The sequence below is a fragment of the Chiloscyllium punctatum genome, chromosome 41, assembly GCF_047496795.1.
Source record: "Chiloscyllium punctatum isolate Juve2018m chromosome 41, sChiPun1.3, whole genome shotgun sequence".
NCBI lineage: Eukaryota > Metazoa > Chordata > Chondrichthyes > Orectolobiformes > Hemiscylliidae > Chiloscyllium > Chiloscyllium punctatum.
Genome location: NC_092779.1, coordinates 26581078 through 26601790, shown reverse-complemented (window position 1 = coordinate 26601790; position 20713 = coordinate 26581078). Strand labels below are relative to the sequence as shown.

Below are 20713 nucleotides of genomic sequence, written 5' to 3'. Positions count from 1 at the left end.
CAATTGTAATCTTACCTAATTTAGAAGAGGATTATCTTGTTTCATTTATCTATTAATTTGATTGTTAACATAATCCTATTTTCTTGTGGGCGGCGCGGTGGTACGTGGGCGGCACAGTGGTACAGCAGTTAGCACTGCTGCCTCACAGCGCCAGAGACCCGGGTTCAATTCCCACCTCAGGCGACTGACTGTGTGGAGTTTGCACGTTCTCCCCGTGTCTGCGTGGGTTTCCTCCGGGTGCTCCGGTTTCCTCCCACAGTCCAAAGATGTGCAGGTCAGGTGGATTGGCCATGCTAAATTGCCCGTAGTGTTAGGTAAGGGGTAACTGTAGGGGTATGGGTGGGTTGCGCTTCGGCGGGTCGGTGTGGACTTGTTGGGCCGAAGGGCCTGTTTCCACACTGTAATGTAATCTAATCTGTAATGTAATATAATCTACAGAGCTTTCTTCTTGTATTCAGTGCACGGTAATAAGCTGTGGATGAGGGAGTAATCCCAATTGGTTCTGCCCAGACAAAGGCTATAAACAGCCACTTTCAAATTGAAGTTAATGCAGATGGTGAATGTCTGGATTCATAGTTGATGATCTTCAAGTGCAGGGTGTAGTAATGTTTCTCATTTTCCACAGGGATGCAGAGAGATCCAGAGAGGACCATCTGAGGAACCAATCAAATACAGACCAGACTGCCAGTGCCAACAGACTAGTCTACAACAACTGCACTGAAACACCTCTGCAGTTGAAACATCTATATGAAGAAAAAGAAGGAAGAGAGGAGAAATATGAACCCATTAGAAGTGACAGTGGTGTCAACCAAAATGAACCACTTAATTTTTGCACATCATTTCCCAGGAGTCCAAAAGTTACCATGGCAGATGAGTTATGGGGCCCAGAGTACTCCAGAGGTCTCTCGAATTTGCAGCCACCAAAACAAATGGAGAGGTTAAGTAACATTCCTGTTCGAGAGGCCAAACCCTTCTGTGGTAGAAGTAGACTGCTGTCCGAGCCCCGGCTCAGGGGTAGCACCCAGGTCACCAGCTTTCAAAATATATCCCAGAGCTTCAGGAACATTGGCGAAGAGGTGCAACAGAACCAGCCCTATGGCAGCTTGCCATACACTAACCTGGATGGTTACCCGTCTGAAAGCTGTAAGTCTGAAGATGCCACCTTTGTGGCTGGCAGGCCAAAGGAGCACCCTGCGGGGTACTGCAACAGTGCAGAAGTATTTCTGGGAGTGCACATCAAAAGTGAATACAGTCCTGACTCGCACAATGAAATGGATGAGCCACTAGGATCTCCAAGTCATCAGTGGGCTGACACCGGAGAGGTTGGGCAAAAAATGGCAACGAGCTTCCCAGGGCAGCCACAGGTGAAGTGTGATCCCAATACACTGGAGCAGTTGCCACCCTGCGAAAAACTGAAGACTTCTTTGCTACCCCCATTCTGCAGAGCCAGTGTGGCCAAGGGCAGCAGCCTATGGATGGCAGGCAGCGCATGTAGCCACAACCGACTGTTGAAACATGACATAGACATGGCTCATTTCAGTCCACAGAGCGCTGCTCAGTCCCGTTGCACTCGCCATGATCAACCCGTAGACTGTTTGCAGGCAATTGCCTTCCCACAGCGTCTTATCCAGGACAAGGACTTGAGTCAGGAGACACACAAAATACCGCTACAGTTCAAAGGTCATGACCTAATCCACGCAGTCATCAAACGAGAACCCTCACTCTCTCCTCCCTGGTCTTGTGACAATCCACACAACACACAGACAAGCTTACAAAGAAATATGCCCAGTTGTTTGATAAATTCATTGACTCATAAAATTACACAGAACACATATTTGTAATTTTTTTAATAATGACATTGTTTTAAAGTTTTATTTCAAAATGCCTTTGCTCTGAGAATGTTTAATGAAAATATTTACTTTGCTGTAACCCCTGATGTATTACCCATCGCCATTTATTTTGCAATTTTGTATGAAGATTTTCATTATAATATGCCGTTGTATTGTGTATGAATGTAACAGTCTTGGAGTACATGAAATACATTGAGATACTTGATATCTATGTCTGAGGAATCCACAGGTAGAACAACAATTTGGATTTGTACAGTGCTTTCAAAATAATAAACATCCCAAAGCACTTTAAAGCATCATTAGCAGAATTTGGTGCTAAGCCCTGTAAAAAAGATATTGGGACAACTTGTCCAAAGAGAGAGGCTTTAAGGGGTGTTGTCAAGGAAGAGAGAGCTAGAGAGGCAAAGAGTCAGTGGGGCATTTGGGAAATTCCAAAACTTAGGGTCTACATTTTCAAGTCATGGTCTCCAGTTGAATGGAATAAATCTCTGATTTTAATTTGGGATATTGAGTGTATGGATTAAAATTAGGGCAACTGTTTGGTCAAAAGATATGTAGCCTTTATGTTGTCTATACAAAAACATTTAATTTCTTTTTTTTTCACCTCCATTGAGTTTCTGGTCGTGTCCTTAAGACAATTGTCTACTTTTCTGCTGTTGATATCTTGTCCAAATCATTTTTTCATGATATCAGTCTATGAAATGGCTGATCCACCATATAGCTCAGCCTTATCTAGTCTGAACCTGATATCCACAGTGTTCCAGCACCAGGGCATTGGGCAGCAACATGGATAAATGTGGTGTATTTCACCTGAAATGACTATATTCAGGTTAATTACAATCCTGGAATGCATAACTGGTATAACTCAGGTTAAACCTAGGATCTGCCTTTGTCTGTATCATACATGGACCTTATTTCTTTTTTCATTTTAAATCATCTAATATAAAATTACTTTGCTTATTATGTGTGTTCTTCTGCAAACTATGTGCTATTGCAAACAAAATAATGTGCAGAGAGTTTTCCTGTTCTTTTGCAATTGAAAAAAGAAAATGAACTATCTTGGGACATCTTTTTGCATTAAAGGGACAATATAAATTCATGTTGTTGCATCCAACACATAGAATATCAGAGTATGGAGATGCACATCATCTTTATATTGAATTTCTATTGTTTGTGGGCCTGTGCCCATTCATTCATGTTCAAACCCGCTCTGTAGCAGATCATGGGGTAGGATTTTCACCCCATTATAGAACAGGAACATGGCATCATTTTGAACCACCAGCTGGCATGCCAGCTTACCAGCATTATCCTATCCCCGAGCAGTTTTTGTAAATGCTTGGTCAGGGGTGGATCAGCTACCCACCTGCAAGTGGGTGGTAGATAGTTAGGATCATTAAAAGCCCAATTAATGTCTTGGACCAGAGGCCAACTGGAATATTCTTCAAATTGAAAAGTCCTCTTTATTCCTTCATCAGCTTCTTCTGTACTGGAGGGTATATCATTGGTTCTTTAGCTTTAAAAGCCCACCCACCATTGTTAATTGGTGGTATGTTCTCAAGCCCCTAATTGATTAGAATCAAGGCAAAATCAGTGACCTTTCCTTACATAATGCAGGTTTGGAATCCGGGTTTGATCCTGATGTCAAGGTCCTGACCCCAAGTAGAAAACTCTACCCATGGCCTTAGTAGTATAATGGCTGTATTGTTGGACTGTACCTCCATAAAGTTTACATATCATGTGACCATGTGGCTGTTGGATTATCATTAAAAACACTGATGACCTTTCAGGAAGGAAACCTGTCACCTTTGTTCAGTGTGGTCTCCGTGCGTGATTTCATAACAGACTTTCTGTTGTGCTCTGGAAGAGACCATGACAAACTCCTAATGATACTCAGTTGTATCACCACCTTCTCAAAGCAATCAGGGAATGGCAATAAATTATGGCCTTGCCAATGATGCCAACATCCCATTAGCAATATTGTTAAAGCCACAGGTGCCTGCAAACATATTCCTCATCTTTTATGTTTGCATTTGTATAACATTTTAAATACTTGCCAAGTTAATATTGTGGTTTCTTTTGTCCAGATGTGTCATAATCATAAGAATCAGGAAACACAGGCACAAATCACAGGAAATCAGGCACATCAAATTGTTTCATTGACATAATAAAATAGGAGCATCACATTTGATTAAATTCTTATTTACAGGACATCATTCTGATAGCATCTACATAAGAATATCAATGTAAAAGTCTACAGCTAACTTTGAAATTAGATTTCCTTTTTGGCAATGTTTTTCCCATTGCATTTATACATTACACCTGTGACGTAATCACTGCAAGATTAAAGGGACTTCACCTCAGTAAATCACTAGGAGACATTTAACATCATTCAATCCATCAATATTAATTGTGATGATCCCAACATTGAGTTTTAATTCAAATGGCTTCCCTGTGAAGATTAATATAATTCTCTCCGCTTGTTGTCTCAAAAATGATTACTTGTGAGTTGTCTCCTTCAGAATGTCAATTAAATCAAGTACTAAAAGAATAAAATTTTGAGAACAAGCACTTCTCCATCACTGTTTACGAACTGCTAAAGTACATTGTCAATGTTGCTGCTCATCTTTGTAAAATAAAAACAGCAATAATGTACAGAAAGCAACATTTATTTACAAAACGGCAATCTTGTTTTCATATGTGACATCTTTAATACTTTGCTTTTGTTTGTGTCTATTAACGTTTTTCTTTTGGGGTGGTGCAAATTACAGCAGAAAAGCACTTGTAGGTCAAGTATTGCTGGTAACTATTTCTCTGTTTCAACAAGTTGCCTTAAAGCCAACTTCATAAACCCACTGCTAAGACAAATCAGTCTTTGGCAGTTCAAACCTATCACTGTTAAGCACTTGTTCCCTCCTGACTTCCCTTTAGGAGGACAGCAAGATTTTTGTTCTAAGTTGTTCTGCAATTCCTATTACATTATTTAGAAGTTAATGTACCAGGAGATATTTCTGAGATCCTTTGCAAGTTTTTAAATTATATTTTATATTCAATGCTAGTCAATCTTAATGTTGCGCACATACAGTCAAAACCTAATGTTGTTTTCAGATGGGGGAAAACACAATGTATTTCAGTCCACATTTTAACATCATACATTCTGTCCTTTCCTGTTCACTTCCATGATAGGTTCCTATGTCTCCACCTTTAAATGGATATGACCTGTGAGGCATTAAACTGAGGCTCCATCTGCCTCTCAGGTAAATGTAAATGATTCATAGTAGTCCTTCAAAGAAAACAGGAACTGGTGTCCAAGTCCAAGTCAACAAATATCCCTCAAATAAGTTCACTAAATTATGTACTCATTATTACATTGCTGATTGGAGGAGCTTGCTGTGCATAGATTGGCTGCCATGTTTTCTACATCGTATCGGTGACAACAATTCAAAAGTATTCTATTACCTGTGAGAACTTTGGAATGGCCACACATTGTATAAGTGTGATATAAATGCAAGCTCTGTTATTTTTCTTTCCATATGTAAAATCATTCTATACACTACCATACATGGTATTGCCATATTTTCCAGTACAAGTATGGACAAATTTTTAATGTTGAAATAATAACAGGAGATCTTTGCAAATATTAGGTTTTTAACATAGAATTTGAAATATAGATGCAACAACTGAGTTTTTCTAAAGCTTGAGAAGATAGTTTCTGTTCAAAAACTAAACTTCATAAAATCTTCATTATAATATTGTTTACATCATTGATTTCCATTTTTCCTTAATTAAAATACAAAGAAGAAAATCCTCCTTATTATCTTTCAGATTGTGTGGATCTGTCAGGAAAACAATTAAAGCTGTCAGTTTCGCCAATGAATGTGTTTTCAGATGTTAAGACAATGGAAAAATCCTTCATGTTCTGCCATTTTGCAGTGTGCACTAATTTTTTTTTGTAATTACAAAACATTGTAAATATTTGTTTAAAAATAACCTGCAATAAAGTATTTGTACAGATTTTGTCAAAAACTCTTGGTATCGATGTTGATGCAAGTAGCACACACCTCAACAAAGCACTAAAGATAGGCAAGTGTTCGTTTGAAATGATGAAAGTAAATTCTAGGCCATTCACTTAGTGCCATTTCTTGGCATAGTCTCTGAAGCACTGCATATTTTTCTTTTTCAGATGATAGTCTAATTCTAGTGAATGCTTCAATTGAACCTTTGCCAAAATCTCAGTCAGGGTACCTTATACCAGAACCACATAGTTTTAAAATAATTAATAAAAAAAGCAAAGACAATGTTCTTATGTTCCCTATTTCTTCATGAGTGGAAAGTTTCTCCCTGACTATTTTGGCTGGATTGCCCATGATTTTGAGTTTATCTATTAGATCTGTGTTCAGCCTTCTACTCTCCAGCAGAAATGGTCCTTCATAATTGAAGTGTCTCATCTTTAGAACCATTCTCATGATCTTTTTCTGAACTCTCTTATGCCTTCATATCCTCTGGAAAATGTGGTGCAGACTGGTTGAACTCCGCAACTCCAGCTGAGGACAAACTATGTCAATTCTGTCAAATTCTGTCAATCTAAACGCCTTGCTTTTGTGCACTTTTCTCAGAAATTGATTATCCTTGAAATCTCTTCCACAAACAGAAACAGAGGCTGGATCATTCAAAGCTGAGTTAGATAGGGTTTTGATCAACAAGGGGGCCAAGGATTATTGGAAATAGGCAGGAGAGTAGAATTAAGGCACTTAGATCAGCTGCAATCTTTTTGATATCACCACAGGCTTAAGGGGCTGAATGGCCTACTTCAGTTCCTAGTTCTTATGTAACTCACAGCACCTATTAACATACTTTGCTATAATTTAGATTCTGTTTGCTGTAGTTTGTAGAGATCTTTTTAGGCTCACTTTGCTGCGTATACAGACTTTGATTTAAATAGATTCTATTTGCTGCCACAGCTTTAGGCTGCCCTAGACACACCTCACTCATGTCTTAAATGGTCTAATGCAGAACAGAATGGAGTCCTGCTGTCACTCAAAGGACAAACGTCAACCCGATCTGCTAGCCGGAAGTACCTGTTCAACCCCGGTGCATGCTGGGTTGTGTAGTTCCCGGGAGACCGAGCGGACTACGTTACCCATTGGGCGGCGCGGTGTGGCGTCGATCCTGCCCGGTTGGAGTTTGGTGCCGTCGCGGGGCACGGTTTGAATGTCCGTTCCGTTCCATTCCGTTCTTGCCTTTCCCGCCCTCCCTCCGGCGCTGCGAGAGGCCGCTGTCCCGAAGCAGGTGAGGAGGAGCCGAAGTGGTGAGGGTGGTGCTAGGCCCGGGGCCTGTTCCTGCGGCGCGGGGGTAGGGAGAGGCATCAAAAAGCAAGAAACGGTCAGGGGAGCCCGGGGTGTGGTGTTATTCCCTTCCCAGGGACGGACAGTCAGAGACCTTTTGCAGTTTTGGGTTCGTTTCGTCTCAGATCAGAGTGCGGTCTAGTGACATTGGAGTCGCTGGATCTGGGTAGATGTTAGTGCGGGGCTGTGGGAGCCTGTGCTTGTGATTTGGGGCTCTCAGCCTAAAATCCTCAAATACAACAATGCGACTCATTGCAGTCTCGGGGCCTGTCAAATAACAATCATTGCAAAACCCCTGGCACTGATAGTATTACAGCTTCAAGATCTCGGACTGGCTCCCTTCACTGTCCTGATGCCAGTGCCATTGCTACCCCACGCCATCGTGTTATTATTCAACTGTGTTTTTATTTATTATTGTCCTAGAACTGGAGGTGTGCGAAATGTTGGAAGGTTACCTGTACATACAGTAATTGTCAAATGTTTTTGATAGCCTAAAGAACTGTTATTGTAAAGAGTCAGTTAAGAGGTTGTGTCAAAATCTAAACCCAGCTCTTGCTATCCTTCAGTCTTGGTCAGGTGGCTGTAGTTTCCTATTGTGGTGCACTGTGTTCCAGTATCTCAAGAAATACCAAAAGGAGGACATATTTATTTGAGAGCTGGTTAAACAGGTGAACCGAGCTTTGGTTTAACACTCTGAGACTTAAAATAAAAACAGGCCCAACAAGTCGACCGCGACCCACCCATACCCCAACATTTATCCCTTATCTAACACTATGGGCAATTTAGCATGGCCAATTCACCTGATCTGCACATCTTTGGACTGTGGGAGGAAACCGGAGCACCTGGAGGAAACCCACACAGACATGGGGAGAACATGCAAACTCCACACAGTCAGTCGCCTGAGGCGGGAATTGAATCTGGGTCTCTGGCGCTGTGAGGCAGCAGTGCTAACCACTGTGCCACCATGCTGCCCACAGGAGGCAGCAGGAGGCTGGAAGAACACAGCAAACCAGTCAGTGTCAGGAGGTGGAGATGTCAACGTTTTGGGTGTAGCCCTTCTTCAGGACCATTTTTAATCAGTAATAGTGTTTGTTATAGGGAACATATCATGTTTCATAATATGAAGTTGATTCCTGCTATAGACAGGTTTTTCTCTCTTGGTAGCAATGTGATTTTTTAAAAGTCGTGGAGTATTTCTGCCAGCCACTTAACTGTCTTCCTCAATGTCCCTATTCTATCAGCAAGTATAATCCTGACTCTAACTCTTACTTCACTATTGTTCCATATGCCTACACTGTTCAACAGATTCAGGTCAAACTTTAAAGCATATTGTTTCTTTCTCACTCTGCAGCCACCTAGTCTGAACACACATTTTCAATTAAGCTAATTCTAGTGTAAAAAATGGATAAAGATCAGTCATGTGTATGCTGAAAAGTCTGGATTCTGGGTGTCATTTAACACCCTATCCCAAATTCCAAAATTATTCTAATAATAATACTTATTGATGACAGTGGTTATATTTTTTGCAGTATAAGTAAGACTCGAGACATCCTTTTTGTATGAACAGTAACAGGAACAAAACCGTGTCACTGTTCTGCTCTGGGTGGAAGACTAGTCTCCCCATAATCATTCCCTGGTTGTGCCAATCAGCATAGCTAAAATCAACTAGGTAAAAACAATGACTGCAGATGCTGGAAACTAGATTCTAGATTAGTGGTGCTGAAAAAGCACAGCAGTTCAGGCAGCATCCGAGGAGCAGCAAAATTGATGTTCGGGCAAAAGTCCTTCATCGGGAATACAGGCAGAGAGCCTGAAGGGTGAAGAGATAAATGAGAGGAGGGTGGGAGTGGGAAGAAAGTAACATAGAGTACAATAGGTGAGTGGGGGAGGGGATGAAGGTGATAGGCCGGCGGGAGAGGGGGGGGACAGGGTGGAGTGGATAGGTGGAAAAGAAGATAGGCAGGTAGGACAAGTCATGGAGACAGTGCTGCATCTGGCCTTGGCTCCTCTGCAAGCCCTATTATCCTGTAAGGTATGTCTGTCTGTGGAATGGTCCCAAATCGGCTTTGAACAGATCATGTCCCCTCAGAATTCTTTTATATACTTTCTTTCTGCAGTAAATTGATCTCTGGAAATCAACTCAGTCCAGTCACCGCCTAGCTTTATCTGAATGGTCCAGTTACCACAGATGTCAAATTCATCTATCTGCCAGGTCAGGGTAACCTCCGAAGAGCTTTGGCTTCTCACTTTACCTATCAGTTTGGAAACATTGAGTGGATAGTGTTTGGCCAAATGACCTTGGAAATGTTTGAGTTAAACCAATCTCCATCAACTTTGAAAGAAAGTATAAGGAGGGAACTTCTAGCCAATGGACCTATCAAACTAAAACTGTTGTTAAATTAGGTTTATTTTTGTGTTAAGATTGCCTCCAGTTCTATTCTTTGCCAACTGCCTTTCTGGAATGCAACTCATCAGGCTGAAATAGTTTATAACATCTTAATCCAATGCCTGAGTTGGCAGCTTTTTTATTTCTAATTTACAAATGCAAAAATAGTAAAAGGAGGTTAATCATCCAATTAAGGTATTGTTTAAACGTGTTACTTGATCCTGTTGACAGGCAAAAGTCTATGGTGTGCTGCAGCATCAAGATTATGAAAGGCAGGAGATAAAATGATAAATCAAGAACTAATGATTTATTGATTTGGAGCTTGGGTCTTAAAAGCTGGAAGATTTCAGGAAGAAAGATGCTAAATTCCACAGTTTATAAGTGTAGGTAAAGTATGAATTTGAAGAGGAGATGACATGCGATGTCCTGATTTATGCATAGCAAGGAGGAAGAGTGCATCACGACACATTCAAAGCTTGGAAGAGGAATACTTACCTGAACAGTAACACAATGGGGACCCCTCCAACCTATATAAAACTGTTCATATTTCTTTTTTTCTGCCATCAGATTTCACCTTTTAGTCAATAGAAAGGTAGAGTAAGTATGATATTCCAAATATCTTTTACTTTGGCTAAGCTACTCCAATGCAGGGCTCTTTGTTTGAAAGAAAATATATTAATTATTTTTAGAGTGGCATCTAGATATTAGCTTTAATAAAGGAATCACTGTCTTAAAGTTGTATATTGTAAAATTATTGCCGACTGTTGTCACAATATTTTCTGCATTAAGTTAGATAAAACTTTTGTCATGAGCTAAAGAAAAATGCTCTGTGCAAATATGTGTGTTATTTTTTCAAACTTAATTTGTGCTTTGGGACAGCATTGGATAGATATAATAAATATAAAACTTGGATAAATTGCCAATTGTGGTAGTGCAGTCAGCAGTTTAAAGTTTTGAGTAGATCATGGAAGGTGTATTAAAGACTAAAAGTACTGGTGTAAATGAATTTTCCTATCTGGATAGGTACATGAACAGGAAAGGTTGAGAGGGGTATGGGCCAAACTTGGGCAAATGGGAACCAGTATGTTTAGTTTGGGAAATTTGGTTGGCACGAACTCAGAGTCATAGAATTATAGCAATGTACAGCATGGAAACAGACCCTTTGGTCCAACTCAGCCATGCCCACCAGATATCCAAACCTAATTTAGTTCCATTTGCCAGCACTTGGCCTATATCCCTCTAAATGCTTCCTATCTTTTACTTTGGCTGACCTACTCCAATGCAGGGCTATTTGTTTAAAAGAAGATATATTAATTATTTTTAGAGTGGCACCTAAGTATTAGCTTTGCTAAAGGAAGCGCCATCTTAAAGTTGTATATTGTAAAATTATTGCAGACTGTTGTCACAATATTTTCTGCGTTAAGTTAGATAAAATTTTTGTTAAAGTAAAAGATATTTGGAATGTCATAATAACGCTACCTTTCTATTGACTATGTACATCACTGATGCATTCTTGCCTAATACTGTCAAAGTTAGCCTTCTTCGAATTTAGAACTTCAACTTTTAGATCCGGTCCATCCTTTCCCATCACTATTTTAAAACTAATAGAATTATGGTCGCTGGCCCCAAAGTGCTCCTCCACTGACACCTGAGTCACCTGCCCTGCCTTACTTCCCAAGAGTAGACCAAATTTTACACCACCTCTAGTAAGTACATCCATAGACTGAATCAGAAAGTTTTCTTGTATACTGAACAAATTCCTCTCCATCTAAACCCTTAACACTATGGGTAGGCCCAGTCTATGTTTGGAAAGTTAAAATCCCCTACCATAACCACCCTATTATTCTTCCAGATAACTGGGATTTCCTTACAAATTTGTTTCTCAATTTTCTGCTGGCTATTAGGGTGTCTATAAGACAATCCCAATAAGGTGACCATCCCTTTCTTATTTCTCATTTCCGCCCAAATAACTTCCCTGGATGTATTCCCAGGAATATCGTCCTTAAGTACAGCAGAAATGCTATCCCTTAACAAAAAACGAATGCCCCCCACCATCTCCCCTCTCTTGCATCCCTCTCTATCCTTCCCATAGCATTTGTATCCTGGAACATTAAGCTGCCGGTCCTGTCCATTCCTGAGCCATGTTTCTGTCAGTGCTATAATATTCCAGTCTCATGTTCCTAACCATGTCCTGAGTTCATTTGCCTTCACTGTAGGCCTCTTGGATTGAAGTAAATGCAGTTTAATTTATCAGTCCTACCTTGGTTTTTGCTTTGTTCCTGCCTGCCTTGACTATTTGACTCGCTCCTTTTCCCAACTGTACTAGTCTCAGATTGATCCCTTTGCTCACTATTTCATTGGGTCCCACCCCCCACTTTACTAGTTTAATGCCTCCTGAGCAGCTCTCGCAAATCTCCCAGCCAATATACTATTCCCCTTCCAATTCAGGTGCAATCCATCCTTTTTGTGCAGGTCACTTCTACCCCAGAAGGGATTCCAATGATCCAAAAATGTGCGCCCTTCCTCCCTGCACCAGCTCCTCAGCTGCACGTTCATCTGATCTATCCTCCTATTCTTCCCCTTACTAGCTCGTAGCACCAGGAGTAATCTGATATTACTACCCTCAAGGACCTCCTTTTTAAATTTCTACCTAATTTTCTATATTCTCCCTTCAGAATCTCATCCTTTTCCCTTCCTATGTCATTAGTTCCAGTGTGTGCAATGACCTCTTGCTGGTTCCTCTTCCTTTTGAGAACATTCTGCACTCTCTGTGAGATATTCTTGATCCTCGCAAGGGAGGCAACACACCATTGAATTTTTGCTGCTGACTGCAGACACATCTGTCTGTGCCTCTAACTGGAGAGTCTCTTATCACAATTCATCGCTTGGAACCCAATGTATCCCTCATTGCATTAGAGCCAGTCTTGGTCCAGGAACTTGGCTGATCATGCTACATTCTCCTGAGAGTCCATCACCCCCTACATTTTCCAAAACAGCATACTTGTTTGAAATGGGGATAGCCACAGAAAATGCCTACACTACCTGCCTTCCCCCTCCTACCTTTCCTGGAGTTAACCTGTCTACCTGACTGTATCTGCAGCTTTTCTCTCTTCCTATGTTGGACCAAAGTGTTTGTTTCCTTGCAGTATGACTCTATACAGGTTCCAGCATGCACAGTGATCTTGTGATTTATCATATGATTAGAAATGGCATATCTAATGGTAAAGACACCATTGTTCTACTAGACCATACGGCTCCTCTCTTAGAGAGAGAGAGAGACAGGTGGTTGCTTTACTTGAAGGTCACCGCACGGGAGAGGTTGGAAAGGAGAGTCCTTCATGCTAACCTCAGTCAGTGGAACAGTTGAACCTACACTGTTAGCATCACACTGCATTGCAGACCAGCCATCCAGCTAACCACTGGCAATGAATACTATACTGTGACACCAAGTACAAAAAAAAAGTAAAAAATTGTAACGGCAAAGGATTGGTGGATGCATCAACTTATTGCATGCAAATCCCTTCAAGAATCATTCTTAATTTGCTATCTTACTGTATAAGAATATATTCCTCCTAAATTTGGAAACAAGATTTTTATTCCTTTCATCTTCTAAACCATCCAACAGAGGCTCTAAGTTGATTGCAAGTGGCAAGATTTCATTAGCTCTTTGAGAAAGTGGAGCAGCTAGGCCATTTTATATATTTTTTTAAAATCCTTTGCAATCTGTGAAGACATCTTCAACTTAATATGATGTGTAGACAAAGTCATCTTGAAGCCTGTATTCAATTTGTGGATGGTTAGAGAGTTCGAAAAGCCTGTAAGGTTTTCTGCAACCATTTTTGTTTTGCAAACCACCATTGAAGTGATGTACAATCGGATTGCTTGGAAAGTGTCTAACTACGTGTATAAGTCATCATCATAAGCTCCAATTCATGTTAGGAAATCAAGTTGGTTTCCAATATTGTGAAGACTTTTTTTATCATAATGACAATTGTAATCTGAGTTCAGACAGCTTGGTTGCATATTGGTACAGCCAAATCCTTGAATCTATTACTGGGCTTAGCTAAAGCCCCAGCTAAGATTCATCTATCTGTCGGGCATGGCTTGTCTGTTGGTACCTGTATGTAAGTGACAGGCTACGTTTCTGGCCAGATGGTCAATCATCATAGCACTAATTAATGTGTTAAAAGCAACAGAATAAAGGCTTACCAGCAATTTCCGTTTTTGTTTCTGATTTCCAGTGGTTCTTTCATTGTTTTTTAAGAATAAAATCCCACACGATTACAAAGTTGCCTCCATCGTCTGCCTGTACAAACGGGGAGGAACTTATCTAAATAATTAAACATGGTAGATTGGACAAAATATAAATTAAAACAAAATATTTAAAATGTGTCCTAAGCCAAAGATTTAATACTTATTAAATTGGCAGGGGAGGAAGTATTTAAATGTTAATTTATTCAAATATCCACTTAATATTTTATAGGATTTACAGTAAACATTGTGAATATGGAAGAAACGGACCGGGAAGCTGTGTGGACAGCTGCCCAGCGAGTGGCTGGGATGCTGCAGCGACCTGATCAGCTTGACAAAGTGGAGCAGTACCGTAGACGGGAGGCTCGGAAGAAGGCCTCTGTTGAAGCTAGGCTAAAGGTTAGTATGTTGGAAGGGCAGAAAGCTATTCTTTCTTTTGATCTGCACGTTGCAAAGGAGGCACTTCCTGACATGTTTTCTTCATGTCACATAAGCAGTAACTTGCCTACGAAAGTGTCATTCTCCTGTGTTGCACATTGGAAGACGAGTTCAAGTTAAAAGTGGGGAACGGTTGCAAAGAAATAATTCACTTCACATTTAAAAGTCATTCACTGTCTCAATCTTTTATATATCCGTATTTGAAACTACCTATTTAAGCTTGTCATCTAAATACATGTTCCAGTTACTGCACTGTAGTGACTCCACTGCAGATGGCACTGTCATTGCAGTTTGACAAACTAAATTAATGTGGACCCGATCATTTATAATGGAACATTAACTTTCCATTAATCAACTTAAATTCCAATTTGCTGATCATACAAGGACAAGGGATTTAAAGTTTGGCTAAAAAATGCAGCAGGATGAGAGGAAGAACTTTTATGCAGCAAAGGCTAATGACTTGAAGCTTGCGGCCTATGAGGGTTTTGGAAGCATAGCATATCAATGAATTTTGAAAGGAAGTTAGATGGGAACTTGAGGAAAATCACCTTGCAGGGCTATGGGAATGAAATGTGAATGGGACTGACTATTACTCTTTAGTGAGCTAGCATAGGTAAAATGATCTCCCGTGACATAATGGCTCTGAGTCACACTAATTCTATGATCATCTATAGAAGTAAATAAAAATGCAAAACTTTTAATGTACATATCTTAAAATAAAATAGCTATTATAAAGGACTCCATTTCCTCATTCTCTGCAAGATATCAGTTGTATTTTTAATCTCTGTTCCTAAACTAATTCCCTTTCCTAACTTGTAAACTAAAGTCAATGTACCATCGGAGTTTCTTACGAAATTAAAATATATTTTAAATGAAAGAGTTCAAATTTACCATTGAGTAATTTATTTAAATTATTGTACGGATAGACATAATGCTTCAGGTATCTGCTTTTACCAGTTTACCTTAAAGCCCTTTCAAGGACCCTTGAGGTTCCCTATGGGAGACTGGTTAGCAAGGTTAGATCTCATGGAATAAAGGGAGAACTAGCCATTTGGATCCAGAACTAGCTCAAAAGTAGAAGACAGAGGATGATGGTGGAGGGTTGTTTTTCAGATTGGAGGCCTGTGACCAGTGGAGTTGCCACAAGGATCGGTACTGGGCCCACTACATTTCATCATGTTTATATAAATGATTTGGATGTGAGCATAAGAGATCTAGTTAGTAAGTTTGCAGATGACACCAAAATCGGAGGTGTAGTGGACAGCAAAGGTTACCTCAGATAACGGGATCTTGATCAGTTGGGCCAGTGGGCTGATAAGTGGCAGATGGAGTTTAATTTAGATAAATGAGAGGTGCTGCATTTTGGAAAAGCAAATCTTAGCAGGACTTATACATTTAATGGTAAAGTCCTTGGGAGTGTTGCTGAACAAAGAGACCTTGGAGTGCAGGGTCATAGCTGAAGGTCGCAGGTAGATAGGATAGTGAAGAAAGTGTTTGGTATGCTTTTCTTTATTGGTCAGAGTATTGAGTATAGGAATTGGGAGGTCATGTTGCAGCTGTACAGGACATTGGTTAGGCCACTGTTGGAATATTGCGTGCAATTCTGGTCTCCTTCCTATTAAAAAGATGTTGTGAAACTTGAAAAGGTTCAGAAAAGATTTACAAGGATGTTGCCAAGGTTGGAGAATTTGAGCTACAGGGAGAGGTTGAATAGGCTGGGGCTGTTTTCCCTGGAGCGTCGGAGGCTGAGTGGTGACCTTATAGAGGTGTATAAAAATCATGAGGGGCACGGATAGAATAAATAGACAAAGCCTTTTCCCTGGGGTTGGGGAGTCCAGAACTAGAGGGCATAGGTTTAGAGTGAGAGGGGAAGATATGCAAGAGACCCAAGAGGCAACTTTTTCACGCAGAGGGTGGTATGTGTTTGGAATAAGCTTCCAGAGGAAGTGGTCAAGGCTGGTACAATTGCAACATTTTGAAAAGGCGTCTGGATTGGTATATGAATAGGAAGGGTTTGGAGGGATATTGGCTGGGTGCTGGCAGGTGGGACTAGATGGGGCTGGGATATCTGGTCGGCATGAACCAGTTGGACCAAAGGGTCTGTTTCCATGCTGTACATCTGAATGACTCTGACTCTATTGAAAATATTAACTCTTGATATTACTTTTAGCTGTCTTAAATTCTCAATTTGTGACCAAATTAATTTTATTTTTAGGCATCTGCCATACCTTTTGCTTCCCTGGATTATTGACATTTAATGTCCTGTAATCCAAATCCTGCCCACAAATGGTATATAGATGTTATAACATGGATCTAGCCATTCATTTGAGCCTGTCCATGTTGACATTTACCCTTCACACAGAAAGGAAGCATCCTCATTTCAGATCTTCAAACTGAATGGAGGAAAGGTTTAGTCTACACATATAAACAGGGAGAAAAAGAAAATCATGTATTTGTGTATAGTTTAAACCAAATTCAATGAACCTGCCATAACAATAATGATAAAACTTTGTTGGTCAGCAAATGATATGACATGAGCAGTGCTTCAAGTTGTCAGCATTTCAGTCAGGAACCTTTGGGTATGCATTTCTCCTATGTTTATAAACATTGCTTTTGAATTGTCGTTCAGGCAGCCATCCAATCCCAGTTGGATGGAGTGCGAACAGGGCTGAGCCAGCTTCACAATGCCTTGAATGATGTTAAAGACATCCAGCATTCCTTGGCAGATGTCAGCAAGGACTGGAGACAAAGCATTAATACTATAGAGAACCTGAAGGATGTGAAAGATGCTGTGGTTCAGCACAGCCAACTGGCAGCTGCTGTAGAAAACCTCAAAAATATTTTTTCAGGTAATTTCAGTTTTTGTATTTTTGGTAGTTGATAATCCTTGAATGAGAAGTTAGACTCATAGGAAAATCTTGGCAAAATTGGTCCCTTCAACATAACCCAATTTCAACTAAAGAGTGCACTTGATGTTGAATTCCTGTCTGTGATGCTCAGATGATTGACTAGTAATGGTAAAGCACAAAATCTAGACGTGCTGTGATGGACACCAATGAGCAAATGTAATTCATCCTCTGGAAAATAATTACTTATCATTCAAAATTATGAAAATAATTTTCAGATATAGTGTCAGCGTTAAATTGAAGCGACAGTGATATCTTAAATGAGAAGAGAACAAATCACTCTTGACAAGTAAGTTGATCTTCCTGCGATAAAAGTACAGATAGTTCTGGATGTAGATTTGCTGTCTGAGCTGGAAGGTTCGTTTTCAGACATTTCGTCACCATACTAGGCAACATCATCAGTGAGCCTCTGGATGAAGCTTAATGAAGGAACGAACCTTCCAACTCAGTGAGCAAACCTACATCCAGAACCTCAACCTGAGCTACAAAGCTTCTCAAAACTCGCTCGTACAGGTAAAACATGATGGTTGTGTTCTTGTGCAACCCCATGTTATAGAATCATTCTTTAAAGTGTCGGTACTGTAATCACGTTTTAGCAGAACGACCCCTGTAGTATATATATACTTTTCCACAAAGTATTGCACTGTTATTACAAGGATATTATAAAACTTTGTTTAAATATATTGGAACATAAACTGAGACTGGCATCCATTAGGCTTTTATGGTTTAAGTGAACCTTTGGAACTTGCTATTCAAATTACTGTCTGTTTGCAAGAATAAATATTCCCACAAATTTGGTACTTAATCTGCAAGTGCTTCTGCATTATAAACTCATACAACAGAAAACGGAGCCAGCTGGCTCATCATATCTGTGCTAACTCTTTAAAAGAGCTGCCAATTAAGTGCACTTTCTTATTGCCTTGAAACATTTTGCTTTTCCTTTTTAAATATATATCCAGCTCCCAAGTTTCTATTGAATACCAACCTTCCAAGCATTTCATTCAAATTATTCATAATTCATTCGAAGAAATATAGTACTTCTCCTTCCCACTTAAATCACATTTACTATAAACCGACTGACTCCCACAGCTACCTAGACTACAGCCCCTCCCACCCTGCCCCCTGTAAAAACGCCATCCCATATTCCCAATTCCTTCGTCTCCGCAGCATCTGCTCCCAGGAGGACCAGTTCCAAAACTGTACCACCCAGATGGCCTCCTTCTTCAAGGACCGCAATTTCCCCCCAGACGTAGTCGACAATGCCCTCCACTGCATCTCTTCCACTTCCCGCCTCTCCGCCCTTGAGCCCTACCCCTCCAACCGCCACCAGGACAGAACCCCACTGGTCCTCACCTACCACCCCACCAACCTCCATGTCCAGCGTATCACCTGCCGTCATTTCCGCCACCTCCAAACGGACCCCACCACCAGGGATATATTTCCCTCCCCTCCCCTATCAGCGTTCCGAAAAGACCACTCCCTCCGTGACTCTCTCGTCAGGTCCACACCCCCCACCAACCCAACCTCCACTCCTGGCACCTTCCCCTGCAACTGCAAGAAATGCAAAACTTGCGCCCACACCTCCCCCCTTACCTCCCTCCAAGGCCCCAAGGGATACTTCCATTTCCGCCACAAATTCACCTGCGCCTCCACACACATCATCTATTGCATCCGCTGCACCCGATGTGGCCTTCTCTATGTTGGGGAGACAGGCCGCCTACTTGCGGAACGTTTCAGAGAACACCTCTGGGACACCCAGACCATCCAACCCAACCATCCCGTAGCCCAACACTTCAACTCCCCCTCCCACTCCACCAAGGACATGCAGGTCCTTGGACTCCTCCATCGCCAGACCATGGCAACACGATGGTTGGAGGAAGAGCGCCTCATCTTCTGCCTGGGAACCCTCCAACCAAAAGGGATGAACTCAGATTTCTCCAGTTTCCTCATTTCCCCTCCCCCCACCTTGTCTCAGTCAAATCCCTTGAACTCAGCACTGCCTTCCTAACCTGCAATCTTCTTCCTGACCTCTCCGCCCCCACCCCACTCCGGCCTATCACCCTCACCTTGACCTCCCTCCACCTATCGCATTCCCAACGCCCCTCCCGCACGTCCCTCCTCCCTACCTTTTATCTTAGCCTGCTGGACACACTTTCCTCCCTCCTGAAGAAGGGCTGATGCCCGAAACGTCGATTCTCCTGTTCCTTGGATGCTGCCTGACCTGCGCTTTTCCAGCAACACATTTTCAGCTCTGATCTCCAGCATCTGCAGTCCTCACTTTCTCCTCCAATAGGTTTGAGGCTCTTCTATATATAACACAAATAAGAGGAGACTTTCTCACTTGCCCAAAGGGGGCGCTCATGCTACCCACTAACCCAGAGGTGGGGAACCTTTTCATGCCCATTCTGTACTAAGAGAAATGAAAAGAAAGGATAGGATAGAAAAATTAAGGATAATGGGAGGAGAGGAAGAAGGGGAAAGAGAGAAAGAGGAAGAAAAAAGGAACCCCCAAATTTTTTTTTAAAACCCCAAAACCAGGTAAACTAGGCAAACTACAGAGAAAACAAAATGAACTCTATTGTCCATATTATTTGACCTAGTCAGTTTATTTTAGGGGGGAGGGGGGAGGTGGTGGTCCTTTGCCTTTTCTGGTGAGTCAAAATTAAACATGGACCCTCAGTGGCTGGAATGTAATATTGCCAGATAGCTTACAGGGTACTGAATATGCAAGTTCCTCAGCTTCCTTTCTACCTCGTCAAAGGCCTTCCCCTTGCAAATCACGGCCGCAGAAAACTCTTGGAAAAACATAATTCGTGATCCTTTGTATATCAGAGCCCGTGGATCCTTCCCCAATGCTCTGGAAGCTCCTGGCACCATTTGTTTGCCTCTATAGTGCTGGAGTTGCAATAGGTGGGCCTGCTCGATCTGCACCCAGCCTGCCCTGACTTCCAGCTTCAAAAACTGTAGGAGCCATTGCTCCAAGAAGCTGACCCGCTGGCCGCTTCATTTCTGTTCCAGCAGCCCGACCGGGTGGATGTTCTTCCGATGGTCTCAATTTTCACGGACGTCGACCTGCCCTGCTAAGTTCCATACCTGCTGTTCCAGGGCCTGGACCTGACCCGCTGAGGATTCTGCTGTGACTTTGGAAGCCGTGCTTTGCTGCTCCACCTCCACAACACGCTGCCAGAGACACTGGATCTCCTGGTCGTGCTTCTGCAGCATAGCCAAGATTGGTTCCAGTGTGGACTGGGTCTCCTCCCTCGCTGAGTTGATCTTCTCTCAGAGTTTCACGAACTCCGAAACCAGGCTTTTTTCCATAGGTCAGTTCCCTGGGCATTTGTGGAGGCCGACACTGCGGTCGCAGGCATGTTCGAAACTGCAGGGGAGTGCCCTGCTGGTCGCAAGCCTTGTCCTTTTCCCTTAGTCAGTTTCCTTAATCACTTAAACTGACATACAGCAATTCTAGAGATCAAAAGCTACTGATATTTACAACAATGGATAAGAAAGGGAGGGTGAATGCACGACTTTGGGTTTGGTGCA

The 20713-nt window shown here is 41.6% G+C and overlaps 2 protein-coding genes across 5 annotated transcripts in view; both read left to right on the top strand.

The window, feature by feature from the left end:
* Positions 1–5873, top strand: part of LOC140464944 (aryl hydrocarbon receptor repressor-like) — a 193465-nt gene extending 187592 nt beyond the window's left edge. For all 4 annotated transcript variants that reach the window (XM_072560604.1, XM_072560605.1, XM_072560603.1 and 1 more), the window contains one exon: positions 626–5873. In XM_072560604.1, the coding sequence (XP_072416705.1) occupies positions 626–1841 (1216 nt within the window). In that variant the 3' untranslated portion in view covers positions 1842–5873. The remainder of the gene's footprint in view (positions 1–625) is intronic.
* Positions 5874–6963: 1090 nt separating this feature from the next.
* Positions 6964–20713, top strand: part of exoc3 (exocyst complex component 3) — a 32504-nt gene continuing 18754 nt past the window's right edge. Inside the window, exons 1-3 of the mRNA XM_072560602.1 lie at positions 6964–7136; positions 14062–14228; positions 16897–17116. Coding sequence (XP_072416703.1) covers positions 14085–14228; positions 16897–17116 — 364 coding nt within the window. The 5' untranslated portion in view covers positions 6964–7136; positions 14062–14084. The remainder of the gene's footprint in view (positions 7137–14061; positions 14229–16896; positions 17117–20713) is intronic.